General features: G+C 41.7%; 1 protein-coding gene across 1 annotated transcript; it reads right to left on the bottom strand.

Annotated features, from left to right (window-relative positions):
• Positions 1 to 21,119: 21,119 nt before the first annotated feature.
• On the bottom strand, positions 21,120 to 22,208 carry LOC110944767. The gene has a single exon (XM_022186417.1). The coding sequence runs from the start codon at positions 22,206 to 22,208 to the stop codon at positions 21,120 to 21,122; it is 1,089 nt and encodes a 362-aa protein (XP_022042109.1).
• Positions 22,209 to 22,502: the final 294 nt, after the last annotated feature.

Below are 22,502 nucleotides of genomic sequence, written 5' to 3'. Positions count from 1 at the left end.
AATTTTCATTTTCGAAAATATCACTTTTCGAATATATAGTCTTGCGCCTATCAGTGTCAAGACTTGTATCTTTCATGCTTACTATTTAATTTCCTATCAGAATTTATGTTTGTAAAAACATTATTTCTTACTAAAGCCGAAGTTTTAGTTTTAGAATCTTCCCTTTAACTTTTGTCAATCATCCATACCAGGATATTGACAGTCCATAATTTAACCCTTTACAGTCTCAGTTTTTATGCGGGGATTCTTAACTGATTTCCTCGCTTTATTCCATCTAACCCGTAGGTTTTATCACTTAGCCTTAAGGGCTATTTTTGATTAGACATTCACCTCCTCAAGGCGGAGTCCTTATAACTTCTTTCTAATCATGACCCGTGGGTCGTTTTAGTCCGTATATCTCTCATTTGTTTATAACCCTAAAGGTTATGTTGATCCCGTAGATCACTCTTTTATTCTTGTCTGTGTTCAAGTGTATATATATATATATATATATAGCTTCAAGGCATCTCTTATTATGTTTGGAATCGTTTATTTTCGCTCTTGAACTTCAATTGACCTTGACCGTAGTCTAAGGTTTCATTTTTTTTTATATTCCGACTTTGTCCTTAAGTTTGACGTTTTACAAAAACGACCCGTTAAGGGCATATTTGCATTTTCCGGGTTCGAGTGTAAGTACACCCCCTCCCAATACTTGTCTAAATCATTCTACATGCTTGCGTTTTCTGGGTTCGAGTGTAAGTATCACTCCCTCCCAATACTTGTCTAAATCATTTTACTTGCTTGCGTTTTATGGGTTCGAGTGTAAGTATCACTCCCTCCCAATACTTGTCTAAATCATTTTACTTGCTTGCGTTTTATGGGTTCGAGTGTAAGTATCACTCCCTCCCAATACTTGTCTAAATCATTTTACTTGCTTGCGTTTTATGGGTTCGAGTGTAAGTATCACTCCCTCCCAATACTTGTCTAAATCATTTTACTTGCTTGCGTTTTATGGGTTCGAGTGTAAGTATCACTCCCTCCCAATACTTGTCTAAATCATTTTACTTGCTTGCGTTTTATGGGTTCGAGTGTAAGTATCACTCCCTCACAATACTTGTCTAAATCATTTTACTTGCTTGCGTTTTATGGGTTCGAGTGTAAGTATCACTCCCTCCCAATACTTGTCTAAATCATTTTACTTGCTTCTTTGTCCCTTTGCTCGGGCTCATTATCCTGATGTAATACGCTTCAGTCACTCGGTTGTGCGTTTACATTATTATCAAATATTTTGCTTATCTGATTCATTTGGGGTACTTTTTAATTAGTCCCATTTACTCCGCCCTTACTACATCGGATGTAAATGTGTCCGCTATAAGAAACTCGTGGTATCATATGCCACTACTTACTTGGCCAGAGTAAGCGATTTAACACATGACGTACACGCCCTTTTTATAGTTTTCACATCACGCCCTATGTAAGTAACGCCTCAAATTATCTCCATGTTTATGGTTTCATTTGGTAAAACTTTATTTAATTGTTAGTTAACAATTATTAGTTTTAGTCGTTTATTCCTTGAACATGTACAATGTCTCTTTTTGTAAACGTTTATTCACATTCATTGATGTGATCATTACTTTTCTCAATAGGATTTATATTGAGAATATTTACTTGGATGATCACTCTTGTCCAAGTTTCTATATAAACAAGTCTTGTTATTTATTTGTTATTCATCATTGTGAATAACACATTTCCTATTAAATTTCTCTTGGAAATCAGGTTTTCCAAGTTCTATCATATGTGTATGCAACCGTTATTACTTGCGCGTTTGTTGCATATAACGACTCGTACGATTAAATTTAAAAGTGTGCACCTGGTAATGCTTGCCCTAACGGGCTTCTCTTGTCATTAGTCTTGTTCGCGGCCGTTACGCGATTTTGGTCCTTGATGAGTATGCTCTTCCTATCATACCTCGGACCGTTCCATCATCATATCCATAATTCGTTCAACTCCCGCCATCTTCAGACGCGGTTGTCCTTCAATTGCAACATTCACAAGAGTTAGTAATGTCAACTTCAATAATCGCTCGTATTATAATACAAGACTTTTTCTACTATACGCGTCAACGCGCGTATTTTCGTCAACCATATTAATCATTTTAATTGGGGTAACGTGTATCACATGATAGCCCTATGTGTTGTTTACAACACTTTAGCATGCTAAGCTATTAACATACATGTACTTACCGGATTTGCGATCAAGCCTCGAACCGAACACACCTTACTCTTTAACCATGAGCTCTGATTACCAACTTGTAACACCCTGCTTACTAATTAACGATTTTATATGTAATTACCAACAATTAGATGTGTAGTTAAGACTACACATGCTATAAAAATACGGGTTTACTAAAACTTTTACAATTCATAAGTTATTCTACAAAACGTGATCGAAATCGTTGTTTTAAAATTTACAACGTTACAAAGTGCGGAAGCGTGTATCTTTATCGTGTTCGGTTCTTCGTTGAGCTTGATCGTCTTCCGGCATCCCATAGTGTACCTACATTTCATAAACATGAAATGCTTTAGTCTTACGGGGTTTAAATCATGTCCAAACGAGTCCGGGAAACAATTGATTATCAAAAGAAAAACAAGAACTTGAAAATCATCTCCACCGTAAATTACGGTGTCACCGTAATTTACGGTGGCTCCTGTATTCATATCCCTCTACCGTACAACAGTAGGTTACCACCGTAACCATATCAGCTCCACCGTAAATTACGGTGTCACCGTAATTTACGGTGGACCCTGCATCTAACTTTTCCAATTTGCCGTAGTTTTGACCCGTTCATGTTTTGATCAAACGAAACATGTTTGTTTGATCCTTATTCTCACGGTAATCATAATTTCAATAATTCCTATCATATTAGGTTCAAGTCACGGGTTTCTTACGTATCTTAAACCCGTTTACGCTCATATGCGTATTTTGACCCGTTAAGGGTATTTAGGCATATTTTGAGCATGAAACGCTTTCATTCGTTTCTAGCGTTATTATACCACATTACTTATTATGAGATCTTCAACCACAACTGAATTTGTGGTGAGTTCAATGAGATGATCTATATAATCCGAGTTTTTCTTGTCGGATTGCTAATTTACGACAAAGACTCATATTGAGTCTTTTGACCCAAGATTTACCCTTTTCATTCTCTATACTTATTCAAAGTATTTGCTTGATCATATAACTGGTTTTTAAACGACTCTTAAGGTTCATTTACTCGATTTTGCTTACGAGGGCGTTTTAGTCATCTTAAACCCTTTCTTTACAACAAGGACTTTTCATGTCGTAATTGACCAAAATTCCACTGTTTGAGCTAGGATCTTATTTAAATAGACATCATGTTCTTAAAACACAATGACAATAACTTAAATCATTCGGTTTACTTAAAAGATAACCCAATGTCCATTTTAACTTGTTTAGCCCTCATTGAACTTCAAGGTCTAAAGATGATTTGACCAATTATACATACCTGGCTCGAATCAATATATTGATTCGTTTCGATACCTTGCCTTAGTAGCCGCTAAGCGATAACGATGTACATATCCATCTGATATTTATTTCTATAATCACATAGCTCAACAACTATTAGTCAATATGGTCAAAGGGTGATAATTTCACCTTTTGACCCGTCTGGTCTAAAGGACCATGAAACTCTATGAGGTGGCATTTATTACCATCTTATCTATATGACTAACTTCGGTTTACACCGTATAGTCGTTCTACTTGTAAATCATTTATTGATTTCTTTGACCCATTATGACCCAATCTATAATGTGTCTTTCCCCAATTAAACGGTTGTTGTCCACAAATGACCAAAGTACCATTTTACCCTTATTATTTGCAATGGTTTACCTTATAAGGTAACCATTTAAAAACTCATTATCTTTTAGTCATTTCATGACTAATTAACCGCATTAGCTCCTTTTTATCCATTAAACATGATTTATGACCATTGTCTTTTGTTCCGGACCGCACTTGTCGTGCCGGAACATCATAATTTAAAACAAGACTTATTATTCACGACCTATCAAACCAATAGGTATAAAATAACTAGAATGTAAGCTTTACTTACCTTGCATCCGAATTGTGTTTTTCCTCCATTCTTGATTTGTTTGACCCGCTTCCTTTCCCAAGCCTCCACCTAGCTCGTTAGGCGTCAAACTATTTTAAATCATTTACGAGGCGGTTAAATTAGTCATAAAATCACGACTATTCCACCTCACTTATTTTCTATGCCGAAGCTACTATTCGACTTCATGGTTAGTTAACTTAGCTTATCAAAAGTTAACTACTTTTTGATCACATGGTTTACGCAATTAAGTCGAATCAACATTATGATTAGAACCCGCTTTACCACACATCTTTCACGTAATTAGTCAAACAAGGCAATTATGCGTTTCATTCAAAAATTCACAATATGAATATTCACTTAGGCATTTTAACAAACACCTTGTGGGCATATTCTATAAAATCAACAATCAATTTTCATAACTAGTTATTTAGCCAAGCTTAATACCAATTAAGCATGTTCATATCAATTTTCACATTAACAAAAATCTGAGTTCACTTCCTAGAGCTCAAATTACACTAGAACAACAATCAAAATTCTAGTGTTTAACATATTCTTACAAAACCCACTTATCACCTTCAATGGTGATTGTGAATTAACAAGAATTAAGCAAAATTTCAACAAGTAATTGACTAGGGTTTATCCCTAATCACTATCTCATTCCTCTTTCATCCAAGTAACTATCATGCATCATGAATTTCGAGTTTCAAGTATTGGTTCAGAATTTCAATTGGAATCATTCAACGAAATTTCACATACCTTATGATCATTTCACTGAGGTGATCACTAATATGTGTTCATGCATTGATTTGGCTCTTGATTTGGGCTTCAATTTGATCGATTTGTTGAACTAGGGTTTGGAACCCCTTGTTCTTGCTCCTGGGCGTACGCACACACACACACACACACAATGTGTGTTGTGTTTTAATTTTTGTTTTTATAATTCAAATCTCCTTTTTGGCAACTTAGGTCCCTCTAGTTTAGTTAGTCATTAAGTAGACCATAACCCATCTATTTCTAGTAACATTCCCTTTATTAACTAGGTTAAACATTCCTAGTTAACTTAACGGGTTCGGGAAGTCATAACCCGTTTTTATTTTAAGTCCCGTTACTCCGCCTCTTATAAATTTCATTTCATTAAAAGCTTTTATTCACTTCTTATTTAATATTAGGATTAATTATTTAAATCCTAATATTTACCGGGTAAGTTTTACCGCTAACGGTATTTTACCCGTCTTTTAGTGCTAATGGGGTTTTATCACCAAACCCATTTTCGGGGTGTTACAGATTGTGAGGGTTGAATGCTGCTCCGGATGAGTGGCATCCACCAGATTTTTGTTACATGATCAAAATTATGGTGAATTGATGATGAATTTGGGGATTTAACCGCCACTTGATTCTTTGTTTTGCCTAATTTAACCCCCACTTGTTTCTGTCTTCCTGTCATGTTTTTCGCTAATGTACCGGAGATCGGCGAATTGCAAGCTGGCTGTGGTGGGGGAGGTGACGGCGGCACTATGGGTGGCGGAGATGTGGAGGTAGCGGCTTGGAGGAGGAAGGGGTGGAGGAGAAGATGTTAGGGTTTGTGTGGGTGGTTTTGTTTTTTGAGGGCAGAGGAGGATGAGAAGAGGTTAGAAGAGGAGGGTTCATATCTGCCCCAAGAAGAGGAGTGGCAGACATTTTTTAATGAAATCACTTCGAGAAAACAAACACACTGCAGACTCAAACGTCTGCGTGTGGTCTGCGTGAGGCAGACATAAGAGGTCAAGAAGAGCTTTTCACAAAAAACAAACACCCCCTAAAACTTTCATTTTTTCCAATTGAACCTCACAACTTTTGTCACTTTGGTCCCCTATACATTTCATCTTACGCAGTGGCGGACCCAATATTTTTTTTACAATGGGCCCACTTTTTTAGGTGTTCAAAATTTTCACAACAAAATGTTAAAATTTTCAGGTCGGGACAAGGAACATGTAACAAAAATTTAATCATTACTTGTTAAAAAACACACAACGAAAATATAATGTAATTCGAAACGAAAAAAAACATTACAATTTTTAAACTTCAAATTCATAGCATACAAGGGTTATATTGGTGGTTGGGTGTGTGCTTTCCTACATGCTTGTGTTATGTATGTTTGCTAATACTTGTTTTTTTTTGTGTGTTCAAGAAAAATAACGCTTTGGTGACCTTGTCTCAGAACACTGCAATCATGTCGCCTTTTAAATTTCCCCATCGAATCCTAGGTCGCATTTCCCCCACACCCTTTGTCAGTTTTTTCTCTCATGACTATGTTTGCCACCAGTAAGTGATGTTGAGCCACTGTTGTCTCTCCTGGTATAACCTTGCAGTCCTTCCACCATCTTTGATTTCCCCGTCTTATCAAAAGATAGTCAATCTGAGTGTTACGTCATCTACTGTTAAAAGTGACCAACTGGAAAACTCTCTTCTTAAAGAACGAGTTTATAGTACCTAGATCGTGTGCCACCGCAAAGTCTAGAAGATCCCTACCAGGGTCGTTCCTGTCACCAAAACCAGAACCCCCATGGACGGATTGAAAGCCATCGCTATCCTTACCAATGAAACTCTTTTTTTCTTCCCTGTGGAGGTAGGACTCCACCAAGGGTATGTGTTGAGTCCCTTTCTCTTTGCAGTTAGTTTGGATGAATTATCAAAGTCGATTCAAGAGGAAGTTCTGTGGTGCTTGCTTTTCGCTGACATATTGTGTTAATTGCGGAAAGGAGTGGAGGTCAACCTTAGATGGGAAAGGTTTAAGGATAAGTCGCTCTAAGACTGAGTACCTTCACTGTGATTTCAGTGGTGCGGGTGACGATGAGGGCAGGTAGATCACCATTGAGGGCCAAGTGGTTTCACAGGCAACCAAGTTCAAGTATTTAGGATCATTTGCACAAAGAGATGGGGAGATAGATAGTGACGTAGCTAACTGCATCCAGGTCGGATGGTGTAGGTGGAGAGTAACCACGGGCGTATCGTGCGACAAGAGGTTCCATGTTAAATTAAAGGGGAAATTGAATAGGGTTGCAATTAGACATGCTATGTTATACGGAACCGATTGCTGGGCCATCAAGAAAACGCAAGCACGTAAGTTGGAGGTAGTAGAGACGAGGATGCTTAGGTGGATGTGTGGACACACTAGGTTGGACAAGATAAGAAATGATGTTTTTAGGGAAAGATTAAGGGTAGCTAGCATATAGAATAAGATAAGGGGGGAGGCTGAGATGGTTTGGGCATGTCAGGAGGAGACAGACAATGGTCACAGTTAGAGCCGTGGAAGCTATCACTGTTGAGGGAAAGAGGGTTAGAGGTAGACCGAAACTGACTTGGGAGGAACGTATTAGGCAGGACTTGATAGACCTGCACCTTTCTGAGGACATAGTCGAGGATGGGAGTTTGTAAAGGCGTAGAATTAAGGTTAAGGACTTTTAAGAAAAGAGTCAGATTTTGTTTTAATTCTCAACTTAGGATAATTATTTATTTATTTTTTATTTTTTATGCGTATTATCGTTTGCATGTGTGTCTTTATGAAGTGTTATTTGGTGATGTGTGTTTTATCTGACTGATATACCTAGACATGGTTTTTGAAGCCATAGCTCCGGTGAGAATGTAACGCCCCACGTCCCTGAACTTTCAACTATTGGCAAGACTAGTCCTTATATTACTTGAAACTTGACTGTGTTAGACTATTTGTGAAACTTTATGAAACTTGAATCTTACGAAACTTTGAATCTAGACTCTTGATACTTTGAAACTTGACTCTTGATGCTTGATACTTATGAATCTTGATTCTTGGTGAAACTAGAAGCTTGATACTTGATTCTTGATTCTTGATACTAGATACTTGATACTTGACTCTTGATACTTGATTCTTGACTCTTGATACTTGTGAAACGAGAAGCTTTGAGACTTTGAAACTTGAAACTTGATACTTACTAACTGGCTTATGTAGACTTGAAACCTGGAAACTTTTGTGTTAGTTATATTATCTTGTCATATAAGGATATTACACAATAATGCGCAACGCAACTCTTAATCTAGCTCGCGAATCGAATCGAAATCGGGAAACTAGCAAACGGGTCTCGGCTGTCCGAATGGACATCCGATCGGATGACCCTCCGATCGGATGACCCTCCGATCGGAAGGCCATTCGACCGAACAGCCATCCGGCCCAGCCCATTTCACCGCCTTATTCTCCCTCACAATATAAATACCCCTGTCACATCACTTGATGTGACATGCTCCTCCGACCAGTGACGCATACTCTCGTTCTAGGCACTTTTCTTCCATTTTCAGGCGATTCTTGTAAGTTTTCTTCATGATTCTTGTATAACTTTCATCTATACACACTTTCTCACCCGATTCTTCATCAACATCATGCTTTTCACCGTGAAATCACTAAGATTTGGACCCTTGAGGATGACGTCATCATGGCTGTTTGTACAAATGGTTGTGTGATGTCATTCAATCAAGATTTGGTCTAGATCTAAGGGATTTCTACACGTTTTACTATGAATCTATGCTAAATCTGAACTTTTCCTACTGATTAACTATTTTCTTAGACATTTATTCACTTTTTCACTTAAAACCGATGGAATCCAGACTCATTTAGGTTCTCTTCTCGTTCCTTAGTTGAGAGCCGGTCTGAAAACGGGTTTTCACCGGAGAGATGACCAAACTACGAATCAGACATGAAACACCGTCAAGAACATTCATCCGATCAAACGGGGTGATTCCCATCCGATCAGATGAGCTAGACCTTAGTGGGTTTCCGTTGTCCTGATGCGTTACCATGTCGTCTCCGTTAAACTCAAACTTAGAAATTTTACAAAGGTTGCAAAGGAACAAGATCACAACGGTCGAATGACCATCCGATCGGATGATCGTCTGACCGAACGGTTATCTGACCAGACGACCAGCTCCCCGTAGCCTTCAACACTTAAACTATTTTGGATCAGAACTTTGAACTTTGAAACTTACCCTCGAACAGTCATCCAATCGAATGGTCATCCGTCCGGATTACCATCCGTTCGAACGACTTGATTTGATACTACAACGAAAACTTCAAAAGTTGAAACAATTTGCAAGCACATCAATAACCATCTGCCCGGATGACCATCCGTCCAGAAGGTCTGATCATCATTACACTTGTTTTACAGGGCACTATGATCTCAACACTTGAAACTTTACCAGTTCACAAACACACTACTGGGCGAACGATCGTCCGATCGGATGGGTCCCCTCTGGGACGAATGGTCATCCGACCGGATGACCATCCAATCAGGAGGCTGGTCAGACACTTTTGCTCGATTTCGCACGATTCAACATTCTGTTCGTCACTCACACTGGTATACTATAATCGGGCTAGCTCCAGCGCTCCCATCAATCCATTTAGTCAGTGTTGATACTTAGCATCCACTTTGAGTATACTCGATCCCTTTTTGTTTTAAGCACTTTTGGGATGCAACATGTATTCTATAAACTTGACACTTGACACTTGAAACTATTTGAAACTTACTCTATCCGCTGTAAACATGGAAACTTGATACTTTGAAACTTGAGACTTTTATGCTATGTGAACGTTTAATCCTTGTGTGTAGTTCCGCCTTAACAATGGTAGCGCTATAGGGGTAATGCACCTTCCCGTTAGTCTTTGGGGTATTGTTAGGAGGATACATTTTTTTGCTTTCCTTGACTCTTGGGAAAGCGGTTAACGCATTGGAAACTTGGGCTATCACTTGGACTGCGTTTAATAGCATGGTGAAACTTGTTATATGTGTTTATGCTGGATTTGAGTTTTTGGAACGTTTTAAACTATACTACTACGTACTCAAACTTGTATACTTGCCAACATTCTTGTTGATGTATTTTAATACATGTTGCAGGTTGATAGTAGCCAAGGAAACAAGAAACTTGCTAGGGTGCTGCTTAGAAACACACCGTAGTTAATTTGTATACTTGAACAATATTGGAATGTTTTGTACTTGGTGTTTTGTGGTTGTGAAACTTGATTGATGTTTAGACAATATTTTGAATTCAATTGATCTATAAATGAAACTACTAGTGTTATGGAAACTTTTGAGCAATCTGAACACTTAGTGCCGCGCCCCGATGTTTCCGCCATCGGTTGGGGCGTGACAGAGAAGTTGCGAAAACGATCGGTAATCAACATCTGGGTATTGATCGGAGAAGTTATTCGAAACAAGAGTCATGGGTCCCGGACTAAACCCTGGTATTTGTCCGCCGATGAACAGGGTTTCTAATGATGATTGCGGTGGTAAAGCAATCGGTGGAACGGGAACTTGCCGTTGCGGAGGCGGCGGTGGTGCGGCTGAGCCGCCGTTGGTCTCCGCCATGTGGAGTTTTGTTTAATTGCAGATTAGTGATGATTGTGGTGGTGATTGGTGGTGTCAGATTAGTTCTCTCTCTAGAAATTAGGGGATTTGGGGTGAAATTGAATGGGAATTTGGGTGTTGGAGATGATTTTGGTGGTTTAATTGTGGATTAGTTGTTCCAATTTGGGATTTAAAATATAGATACTGACAGAGGGATTATAGTGTGTGTGTGTGTGTTTCTTGCATCTTGTGTTTCTGTGTGAAGTTATCTAATTTTTTATTTTTTATTTTTTTAATGGTTAGGTATTTAATTTATTTACACAACTAGTCCCTGAAAAATGAAATGATAATAATACCCTCATTTGAAAGTCAAATGTGCAGATTTAACAGAAAAATCTATTGGGTTAGGACTAAAGGACATAACGTGCAAGATTTTAAAACATTAAGTACAAGACTCATCAATTTAAAAGATAAAGGACACCGCCTGAAATTCACTATAAAGATAAAGGATAAAATTTGAAATTCACTCCAATAATTATATTTTAACCCCCCCGTTTTTTATTACACTTAAATCCATAAGTTTTAACATAATTACGGGTAATTTGTTACACTTGTCCCCCTCCACAACAAACTTTTAATTTTTTTACATATTTTTGTCATATCTTATAAAGTACAATGTTTTTAAAAAAAAATATAAAAGTACCGTGACGCCCTACTCATTTTTATAGACGTTTCGATACTTGTCTCGGTCAGTATTGACGTGTGGATTAAAAGGTACAAGTAGATGATTTCTTAGTGTATAAGTTTTTAAAGCCCAACATACTTAGTCATTATCCCAGAATGTTTAATAGCTACAGTGCCTGCAGAATGTCAAGTGATTAAATTCCGTCAATTTAACATCAAGATTACACTTTAATCCCCCAATCTTTAACAAAATTATATATAATTAGTTAGTAATTACACTTTATTCCCTTATAAAAATTAACCCCCCCCCTCCTCGATTTTTAAACGATAAAAACTTCTTGGTAGCTAATATTATTTTTTGAATTACAACATATAAAAGAGTATTTTATTCACTTTAATTTGAGTATAGTATTGCTATAGTTTTTTTAATTAAAAAATTGATATGTTACATGATTAAAAGTGTCTAAGGGTGAATGATAACTGGATCCTTAACCAAAACCGAACTGAAATCAACAAAAAACTGAATTATCTGAAAACTGATTAACCTAAACCCGAATTAACCAAAAAACAGTTATCGATTTTTTGTACCTTTACTTAAACCGAACCATTCATATTTTCATATATTTCTAGCTTTTATACCTTCAGTTCATGTATTTCATATTTATACCATCATTTTATCTATTTATACCTCCATTTCATATACCTATACATCCATATCATGTATTTATACCCAAAAATTCATGTATTTCTAATCAAAAGTTTTAACCCAAGTTTGGTTTTGACTATTAACCGAAATTAAATGAATCAAACCAAAAACCGTCAATTTGAGTAAACCAAATCGATTAATTGAAAACGAATTGGTTAATAAAATAGACTAATCGATGATCTCGATTTCGGTTGAGGATAATAATATATCCAATCGAACAATGCACACTGTGACAATGTCCGTGTTTCCCGCCGCATCGCGCACGCACCTATTGTTATTAACTAAAACCGATTATCGGTGAGCAATAACTAAATTGTTAACCAAAACCAAACCAAAAACAGACGAAACTGAACTGAAATCAACCAAAAACTGAATTAACTGAAAACCGAATTAACCAAAAACCGGTTATCAATTTTTTGTACTCTCATTTAACCAAAGTTAGCTGGACCGAACCGAATTATTCATATTTTCATATATTTATAGCTTTTATACCTCAAGTTCATATATTTCATATTTTATATCTCCATTGCATATATTTCTACTTTCATTTCATGTATTTATAAATTAATTTCATATATTTCTAAGCAAAAGTTTTAACCCAAGTTTGGTTTTTGCTATTAATTGAAATTAAATGAACCAAACCAAAAACTGTCAATCTAACCGTATAAACCAAAGTAATTAACTGAAAACCGATTGGTTAATATACTAGACTAACCGATGACTTTGGTTTCGTCTTCGGTTAAGGATAATAACCAAACCATGCTGAAGAAACACTGACCTATGTAGTGATTATGGGCTAGGACTTCAATGATTAGTGACCCGAACGCTTGGCTGCAAAACAGAAACACCGTTAGGACTCGTTACAGGAATGGGGTTATTCCTGTAACCACCCTCCGGCGTGAGAATAAGTCTCGGTTTGTTGAAGTAAAAGGAAATTGGGAAGAGAAAGTTATATGAGAGCAAGATGATCATACCTTATACGTTTACCTTTATTTATAGGTTTTCCATTAGGGTTTCCTCTAACCTAAGATATATTCCGGTGAGTTAGAGATTTACATGATCTTCCCGAAAAGTTGGAGATTTGGCTGTGTAACTTCCATGCAGATATGGAAGGTTCTAGAATAATCATTTATATTTATATTAAGATAATAGGTTGTAACCGGGTCGGGTTGACCGATGCGGGTCACACCTCGTCATGTCCCCCCAGTCCGAGTTCATGGAAAGAAATCCATTAGCTCGGACTAAGAGAGAAAAAAGGAAAAATTATTATACTATGCTTATTGCCAAAAACATTGGGCTTAGTGCCGTTATGTTTTGGGGAAATGACGGCAAAAAGATAGGATGTGACAGTTGGGTCATCATTGGGATGACAACTGTTCTTACCCTGTTTGGACACGTATTTCCGCCCGTACGTCTTTTTGAATTTGAAAAGTTGCTTTTGCGTATAAATAACACCTCTATATGTGAGAGTTCAAATCTCTCTCCCCCAAATTGTTCTCTTATCATTCTTTCCGAAAAATGGCATCGAAACCTAGTGAATCGTCTTCTTCTGCTGCCGCCACTACCGACGTGCTGTTCTGCAAGTGGGGCGTAACGTCGTACAACAACCTTGTTCAAGACTACGGTATCCGGGCCGAATGGAACCCTATACTGCCGTCCAAAACGGATACTGCATTCCCCTTGAAAACGGGTAAAATCACGTTGTTTAGTGATTTCTTTAAGTTATGTAATTTCCGGTTGCCCGTTACCAAGTTTCTCAAATTAGTGCTTGATTTTTACCGTATCTATATTTCTCAATTACATCCTCTTGGCCTGGTGAAACTTCGCCAGTTCGAATTTGCCTGTATTGCCCTAGGTCATATTCCGGAACTGGTTGTGTTTAGGGCTTTCTTCGTGCTTGTGTGGAAATCCCCTTTTTTTACTTTCGATCGGCGAGATACTGATGTGTCCTGCCTTAGGGACATTCCTACCAGTTCTAGGGATAAAGATTGGAAGAAAAAGTTTTTCTATATTGATGCCTCTGTTATCCCTGGTGAAATGCATTGGAGGGAAAAGGGGCTAAAAGATAAGGTCAAAGATGAAGGTCCTTCAGAGGACGCGTATGTATCGAACGCTCTGTACACGAAAATGTGTGGCCGTCCCTTCGAGTGCACAGTTATCCCTGAAGGTGCTCTGGTGATGGCCGGTATGAGTTTGTTATGGCGTGATATCCGGCAATACCCCTCGTTTCAAAGGGATGATGCAGGTATGTTTGACTATCCTTAGTCATATTTGTCTTTAATTTCGAAAATGACGTATATACATTCCGCAGGGGAATGGAGTATGTTTGATTTTGTTGATCCTCCACGGCACTTGGCGTTAAAGCCTGCTGACCGTGTGCTGGATGAAGGGGAGCTGGACGTGCTAGGGATTCACCTTGAACAGTTTATTTTACCCGCTGTACCAACGGACCCGGCTTCATACATTTCCCCCCTATCAGCCGCTTCAACTACCAGTGCCCCTGCGGTGGAGAAGAAAACCGCTCGGATAAAGCTTACCGGAAAGAAACATACGACGACTAATGTTGCTGTTGCTTCTACTGAGGTAGCCGCCTCCCTTGGGCAGGTTATTTCACTGTCCGCCGGCCTGACGAGCCCTGGACGTGCCCTGAAAAAGAGGAAAACGTTCGTTGTTCCCACCCTAAGTGCCTTCGAGGCGATACAAGCTGCTCATGCTTTCCCGATAAGTACGTACCTGCTGACCTGGGTTGCTGATGTGGTCTAAAAACTTCGTGTTTCTAAATTGTTTCGTTTGATTGTGCAGGTACCTCTGCGGGAGTAACAACTGGGGTTGCTACATCAACTCCTGTGGCAACTGTGGCATTGTCGGTGCCTGATGCCAGTATTGGCGTATCTGCGGAGCCCAAAACCCAGGCTTCCGCTACCGCTGCTATTAGCTGTGCCATGCCGCTTCCTACTCCTACCTAATCTATAGCTGTGACCGTTGATCCAATTGCTGCACCTCGAACATGCGGCGTTGGTACATCCTTGTTTGATTCGCCCATAAGTATTTTTCCTGTTGCTGAGAAAGAAGTTACCGCCGCATCCATGGCCCAGGAGGTGACTAGCCTTGGTGGTGCTGCTGCTAGTGAGGCTGGGGGGTCAAGCAGCGGCATTGCTGATGATGGTGTCCGTCTGATCGATGACCTATTTTTACCGACCGTTCGATGGGATCCCAATGCTCAAGACAAACGCTATCAGCCGCAATGGAAAATCGCTGAATCTTCAAGGCTTGTTTTCCCCCTGTTATTCAACACTGGGTTGAGCGGGCGTATCCCCCGGCCGAGGCGGCGTACGTGGAGTGGTTGAACAATGAAGATCTGATGAATTCTTCGATATCTGATTCTGTGAGCCTACCGCGAAGGCTAATGGAAATTCGTCGTAGATGGATGCATGATAACACCCAACTCCACCAAGCGCGGGCTACTATTCAAGAGTTGACGGATGATAAGCATCGCTTGGAGAGTCAACTTCAAACTGCTGGGTTGAAGGAAGCGAGGTTTTTGTCTGAGAAAAACAAGGCTGAGGAGGATTTGAAGAGGGTTACTGCTCATCTTGCTGAAGAAAGGATTATGTGGGCCCGCGATGTGGCGGAAAAAGACCGAGTTCTGGCTCAAGCCAAGAACATACAGGAAGAGTTGGAGCACAAAGCCATAGCGGAGGCCCAAAAGGTGAGACTTGAATTATCGACACAATTGGAAAAGTTCCGTGTTGACACTCATTTTGTGTCTCAGGTTCAGGAACGAACCAAGGCCTGACCGCCGAAGTGGAAGCCTCCCATACCAAAATCCGGCTACTTCAGGCGGAGCTAGAGGAGCGAGAGGGAAAGGTTAAGGAGCTCCAGAACCATTGTGATGTTCTTGTAACCCAGAATAACAAGCTGGCTACATCTTCCGCTTCCCAGCTGAAGGAGGTTGAAAATGCATTGGCACAATCTAACGCCGAGGTGGACGAGTTGACTAGCCAGTTGGCGGCTATTCGCGGTGACAGGAACTGGTTGATAACTAATGGGCTGGTGGGGGCGTTTGAGTACTTACGCGAGTCGTCCCCCTTTACCAATCTAATCGATCGTCTCTCCGTGGCTGCTTATCAATCCGGACATCATGATGGTGTGTATAAAGGCTATGTGGAGTGTCATCAGTTGGACAAGATACCTCCAGACTTCCACGCTGTCAAAAGCAAACTCCAAAGTGACATGTCAAATGCCCTTGAAGCGGCATACACCGAGCCGCTGCCCTGTTATGGCGATTTGATGGATAAAGTGAATGAAGATGGTATAGAGTCGCTGCGTTTGATGCTGGACCCCATGGAGGAATCTGAAGAAGAATGATAGATTTGTTTTGTTTTGTTTTGTTTTGTTTGTTATGTACTTTGTGGCTTTGCTAATGACACTGTTTGACTCGGGTTTGGTGCCCGTGTCTGTTTTGATTTGACAGCCATTTTAATGCTAATGCCATGATTTCTGACACCGCCGTATTTTGAAAATATAGCTCTGTGACGTATAATGATTATTTTCTATTAATGCTTCTAACGTCATCATCGTCACGTCTTTTTAACCTCTCTATAAATTTGCCTTCTTTTCCTTATTTGGTACTTAGTCAGGATGGAGGGAAAAGGTATAGGCAACGTCTTTCCGAAATCTTTCGAGTGCTGGATGCTGCAGATGGCTTACTCCAGTTGCAGAATCCAGTGACAAGGTCGATGCTTCGAAGAAGAAGGCCACTTCCCAATGTTGCGCCGGCCCGGGCAAACCGGGCATGCCAGAGCATTGTTGTCGAGGACCCTCAGCCAATGGATCCTGAAATGCCGTCTTTGTCAGTTGACGTTCTGACAGATCTTATCCCAGTGGATCATGACCGGCGATGCCGTATTACGTACCAACGTCGCTCTGGTGGTCACCTCAAGAAGCAACAGATGGATGGGTCGGGAATGGTGGTTCCGGTGGTGGATGGTGAATCATCTGGCAACTTTGCCGTTGATCCAGTTACATTTGTTGATGGTGATGTGGTGCTGCATACCCCTGCAGTGGTGATGGCACCCAATTTCCATCAGTAGGTGTGTTGAACATGTTCTGTTTTTTGGTTCCCATGTGTTGGCTTTTAACGACAGGGACAAGTACTTGGTTTGTGTGAGATAGGTTATGTGTATGTAAAAATGCCTATCTGTTTTGTGGCGGTTTATGTATCTATTACCAAGATACCCGCCGTTAGCGCTGTATTTCTTAACCCTACAACTTGTGTCAATGAAAATATTTCGTGTTTAAGGGTGTTGTTTGTATTTTTACCGTTTGATGCATTCATTGTGCGATGGTAACTCATGGTAAAAACAAAAGTAAATGTTTTTTATTAAACTTGAACTGAAGTAAAAACGAAAAGACACCGCTGAGGGTGAGTTACAATTGTGAACTGAGAAAAATAGTTAACTCCTGCTGTTAGGAGCAGGGTTTTACAGGTAGCATTTCCTTAACTGGGGGATGTTCCAACTGCGTGGTACTGGTGTGCCGTCTAGTCGGGATAGGCGATAGGCCCCTTTGCCCAGATCTTCTTGGACGACATAAGGGCCTTCCCAGTTTGGGCCCAGCTTTCCCGAAGGTTCCATCCTGCTTGCTTCATTGTCACGCATAACGTAATCTCCTGTTTTGAAGTTCTGTTTGGCCACTCGCTTGTTATAATATTTTTCTAATGCTTTCTTGTATTTGGCTTCGCTGATGGCGGCTGCCTCGCGCCTTTCCTCCAATAAGTCCAGGCCTTCCCTTATAGATCTGGCATTGTCATCGCCTGTGTTGAGGCGGCGTAGTGACGGTAATCCCGCTTCAGCGGGTATCATTGATTCCGCTCCATAGGTTAGGCTAAACGGGGTTTCGTTGTTGCTGGTTTTGGGCATTGTTCTATGTGCCCAGAGGACATTTGGCAATTCTTCCACCCAGGAGCTTCCCTCGTGGCCTAGTCGTTTCTTGATGCCATCCAGCAAACTTCTGTTTGTCCGCTCTACCTGGCCATTCCCCTGGGGGTGTGCTACTGACGTGAAGATTTGTTGGATGTGGAGATTAGTGCACCATTCCTGGAAAATTCTGTCTGTAAACTTTGTTCCATTATCGCTCACCAGGTAGAGCGGTAATCCGAACCTGCACACTATGTGTTCCCAGAGGAATTTTTTGGCGTTGTCTGCCGTTATTTTGGCCAAAGGCTTAGCTTCCACCCATTTGGTGAAGTAATCTACCGCTACAATTAGGTACTTTAACTTTCCGGGGGCCGACGGGAAGGGTCCTACGATATCCACGGCCCATTTCTGGAAAGGCCATGCTGCTGTCACCGGTACTAGGCTGTTCTTGGGCCTTATTGTTTGAGGAGCGAATTTCTGGCAGCTGCGGCATTTTCGTAGTTCCATTACGGCGTCTTCGTGCATCCCAGGCCAATAATATCCCGCGCTATGGATTTTGGCTATCACCGCCCGGGGTCCAGCGTGTATGCCGCATAGACCTGCATGGATTTCGCTAATGAGATACTTTGCCTCTGTTGGAGAGACACATCGCAGCAGTGGGCCCAGGTAAGATTTTCTATATAGGATACCATTATTGATCTCATATTGCAATGCTTTCGTTTGTATCTTCTGTGCTTCGCCCTTGGCGGGAGGTAGCTCCCCTGTTTCAAGGAAACGTAGAACCGGAGTGTACCAGCAAGGCTCTTCCGCTGTAACGGCGGAAACATTCCGCGGTTCAATTGAGCGTGTCTGCAGCGTTTCAACTTTGACTTCCTTTTCCATACCCGAGGTGGCGAGTTTACTGAGAGCATCTGCTATCTGATTCTTGCCTCTATGTACATGATTGAGCGTGACGTTGTCAAAAGAATCCATGAGTTCCTTTGTTTTTGCCAAGTATTTTTCCATTGATTCATCTTTGGCTTCGTACGTTTCATTTACTTGATTGTTGACCAGTAGCGAATCAACGTATGCGTCCACCCTTGCCGCTCCCATAGATTTCGCCATTCTCAGACCTGCTAGTAGTGCCTCATACTCCGCTTCATTGTTGGAACATTCGAAATCGAAGCGTAAGGCGTACATCAGCCTGATCTCATCTGGGCTTATCAACATTAAACCGGCCCCAGATCCCTTTCCACTAGATGACCCATCAGTGTATAGTTTCCAGGTCTGCCGGGCGGTACTAGACTCCGGGATGTCCTGGACGACTGGGTCTAGAATGGCTTCCCCTTCAGGTATTTCTGCTAGAAAATCAGCAATTACTTGCCCCTTCACTGCTGTTCGTTTTTGATATTTGATATCCAAAGTGCCAAGTTCGATTGCCCACTTGGCCAGTCTGCCAGAAATCTCCGGCTTGTGTAGGACTTGTTGCAACGGGTAATTGGTTCAGATTTGCACGCGGTGTGCCTGAAAGTATCTTCTCAGTCTCCGCGGGGCGTGTACTAGTGCCAAGACCAGTTTTTTCTAACGTGGGATAGCGTGTTTCGGGCCCCGCTAATACCCGGCTTATGTAATATACCGGTGTTTTCCTTCCATCTCGTTCAACCATGAGCACAGCGCTTACCGCCGTATGAGCTGCCGCTAAATACATCTTTAATACTTCGTTAGGTCTTGGTGCTGTCAGCATGGGTAATCCCTCTATGAAGCGTTTCATGTCTTGCAAAGCTTGTTCTGCTTCGTTGGTCCACTTGAAGTTTTTCTTGTTAAGGCAATCTTTCAACGTTTTTATGAAAGGTAGGGACTTCTCGGCATGTCTTGCCAAGAACCTGTTGATTGCCACCAGCCGCCCATTCAGGGCTTGAGCTTCCTTCAATGTTCGTGGGGAAGGCATCCGCGTTATGGCGGCCACCTTTTCTGGGTTAGCTTTGAAGCCATCTCGGGTGACTACTACCCCCAGGAACTTCCCTTCTTCCACCCCGAAAGAGCATTTCTTTGGGTTTAATTTAATGTTATATTCTCTAAGTCGCTGAAAAGTTTCTTCGATGTCTGCTAACATTTGCTTTTCTTCCCTGCTTTTGATTACAAGGTCATCGACATAGACCTCCAAATTTCGTCCGATTTGTGTCTCGAACACCTTGTCCATGAGTCTTTGGTAGGTAGCTCCGGCGTTCCGTAAACCAAAAGGCATTTTTGTGTAACAAAAAATGCCCACATCGGTATGAAACGCTGTTTTTTCTTCGTCTTCTTTGGACATCTTGATCTGGTGGTACCCTTTGTAAGCGTCCAGGAAACATTTGAATCGGTAGGGTACCAAGGAATCGACTTTTAAATCAATCTCGGGTAGTGGGTATGCATCCTTGGGGCACGCCTTATTTAGATCTTTGAAGTCAATACACATTCGCCACGTGCCATCTGGCTTTTTTACCATAACCGGGTTGGATATCCATGTGTGGTATTGCGTTTCCCTGAGGATTCCAGCTTCCACTAATTTTCGTACTTCTTTGACGACCGCTGCCCGTCGGTCCAGGGCCATGCTACGTTTACCCTGAGCCACTGGCTTAACGCCTGGGAGCGTGGCGAGCTTGTGTTCTGCTTTGTTACGGGGGATTCCTGTCATGTCAGAATGCTCAAAAGCGAAGATGTCCACATTTCTTTTTAACAGTTGCTTCAGGTCGTTTCTAACTTCTGGAGACAAAGTGTCCCCGATTGTGACCATCTGGTCCGGATGGCGTGTGCTTAGTACCCACCTCTCTGGGCCCGTGGCTCCGGTGGGCCCTTGGCGGCATCTTTTGGTACTCAGTACTTCTCCAATCTTGTCACGAAACACCGTAGCGATACCTCGCGGTGTAGGAAACTTCATGAAACCTCTTGCCGTGGAGACTATGGCATCCAATTTTCCCAAGGTGAATCTTCCGATTATCACGTTGTGGTACGACTCAGCGCGAACCATAAGGAAGGTCAGGAGTATGGTTCTTTCTTTAGGTGACTGCCCGAAAGTTACCGGGAAAGTGATTTGACCGATAGGGTCAACCTTTTCCCCTGTGAACCCTTTGATGGGGGCGTGTACTGATTCAAGCAACTTTCTGTCTTCTGGTTGCATTCTGTTGAAGCAATGTTCGTAGATAATGTCTTCCAAGCTCCCGGTGTCGACCAGGATTCGCCTCATGCGGTAGTCTCCTACTGCCGCGGATATGATCAGGGCATCTATAGTGAGGTGCAAGTCCTCCATTCGAGGTTCTATGGTCATTGTTGCCAACATCCAAGGTTCGAGCGTGGAGAAACTCCGTTTTGCCCCCTTCCCATATCCGCGTGTACCATGTTCAATTCACGTGGCCTCTTGCCTGCGCCTTGTCATTTTCTTCTTTGACGACAGGCGGGCCTTGCTTGATGTCTCGTACTAGGTGTGCCAATTTGCCCGACTTTACAAAATATTCGATCTGTTTCTTAAGCTGAAAACAATCGTTGGTGTCATGCCCGCTCCCTTTGTGGTACTCACAGTATTTACTCGTATCCTTGTTAGGGTTATCTTTCAATGGTTTTGGTGGGTTAAGTCTGAGGTTTTCTGAGGCTAAAATTTCAGCCGGTGTGTTGCTTAAGTTGGGGTATTCGGATCGAGGTTTCGACGGCTCATTCCTTGAATAGGAGTTTCGGTGTCTGTCATACCGCGCGTCTTTGTCGTTTCTCTGGTATCGGTCTCCCCTACTTTTGCTTTTAGATCCCCGGTGATCTTTTTCCTCCTGGTTCTTTAGGGCTTCTTTCTTCCTATTGGCTGCGTGGCTAGCTGCTACCGCCTTCTCTTGTATGACGTATACTTTGCCTATTCGAAGTATTTCATCAATTGTTGGGGGTACACCATCCCTTCCATGTAGCGTTCTCAGTAACTCGTCATCATTGACCCCCTGGAGGAAAGCTCCACATGCCAGATCATTCGTCACGCCCGGGATCGCCAGGCTTTCCTTGTTAAATCTGATGATAAAGTTTTCTACCGTCTCATTATCTCGCCGACGGATGTGGAGGAGCTCGTTTCTATCTTTCGTGTGTCTGCGCTGCTGGCTAAACTGTAAGATAAACTTTGATTCTAAGTCTTCAAAGCTGTCTATTTCACCTGTGGGCAGGCTGTCCCACCAAACTCGGGCCACGCCCACTAGCGTTTGTACGAACATTTTGCACCATAAGGGCATGGACCAACAGGCCACTTCGCCGGCGCTCTTGAATAAGTTTAGATGATCATCCGGGTCGGCGAGACCATCATACTTGCCAACCGTTTGGGGCATCTTGGGTTTTTCCTTGATAGGAGCCTTAGCGATCCTTCGAGTGAATTTGGACCGGAACGTTGCGTCTATCGGCTTGTACGGTCTGGTAAGTTCATCTTCTTCCACATTTATAGGCTGTGTTGGTGGGGCGTCCATACCCGGGGCAGCTCCCACTATAGGGTTAGTGTTTCCTATTGGGGACACCCGGGGTCTAACCGTGTTTCCCCTGTCGTACACAGGCTCAGCCGTAGGCGGAGTCTGGGTATAAACCGGTTGTGGCGTTGGGACATTTCACCAAGGCGGCATGTAAGCCGCGTATGGCGATTGAGTGCTACCCTGCGCTGTTCCCTGGAGCGGATACGCCGAACCCCCGTACGAGGGTAAATACCCATAAGGGGGTGCATAACAATACCCCGGGAAGTATACTTGGTTTCCTGGTGTGACGGGGGC

Source organism: Helianthus annuus, chromosome 6 (assembly GCF_002127325.2).
Source record: "Helianthus annuus cultivar XRQ/B chromosome 6, HanXRQr2.0-SUNRISE, whole genome shotgun sequence".
Classification (NCBI taxonomy): Eukaryota; Viridiplantae; Streptophyta; class Magnoliopsida; order Asterales; family Asteraceae; genus Helianthus; species Helianthus annuus.
This window is presented reverse-complemented; position numbering and strand designations above follow the sequence as displayed.

Excerpts from the sequence above, each read along its gene's own strand:
- LOC110944767 (XM_022186417.1), bottom strand. The coding sequence starts at position 22,208 with ATGGACGCCCCACCAACACAGCCTATAAATGTGGAAGAAGATGAACTT.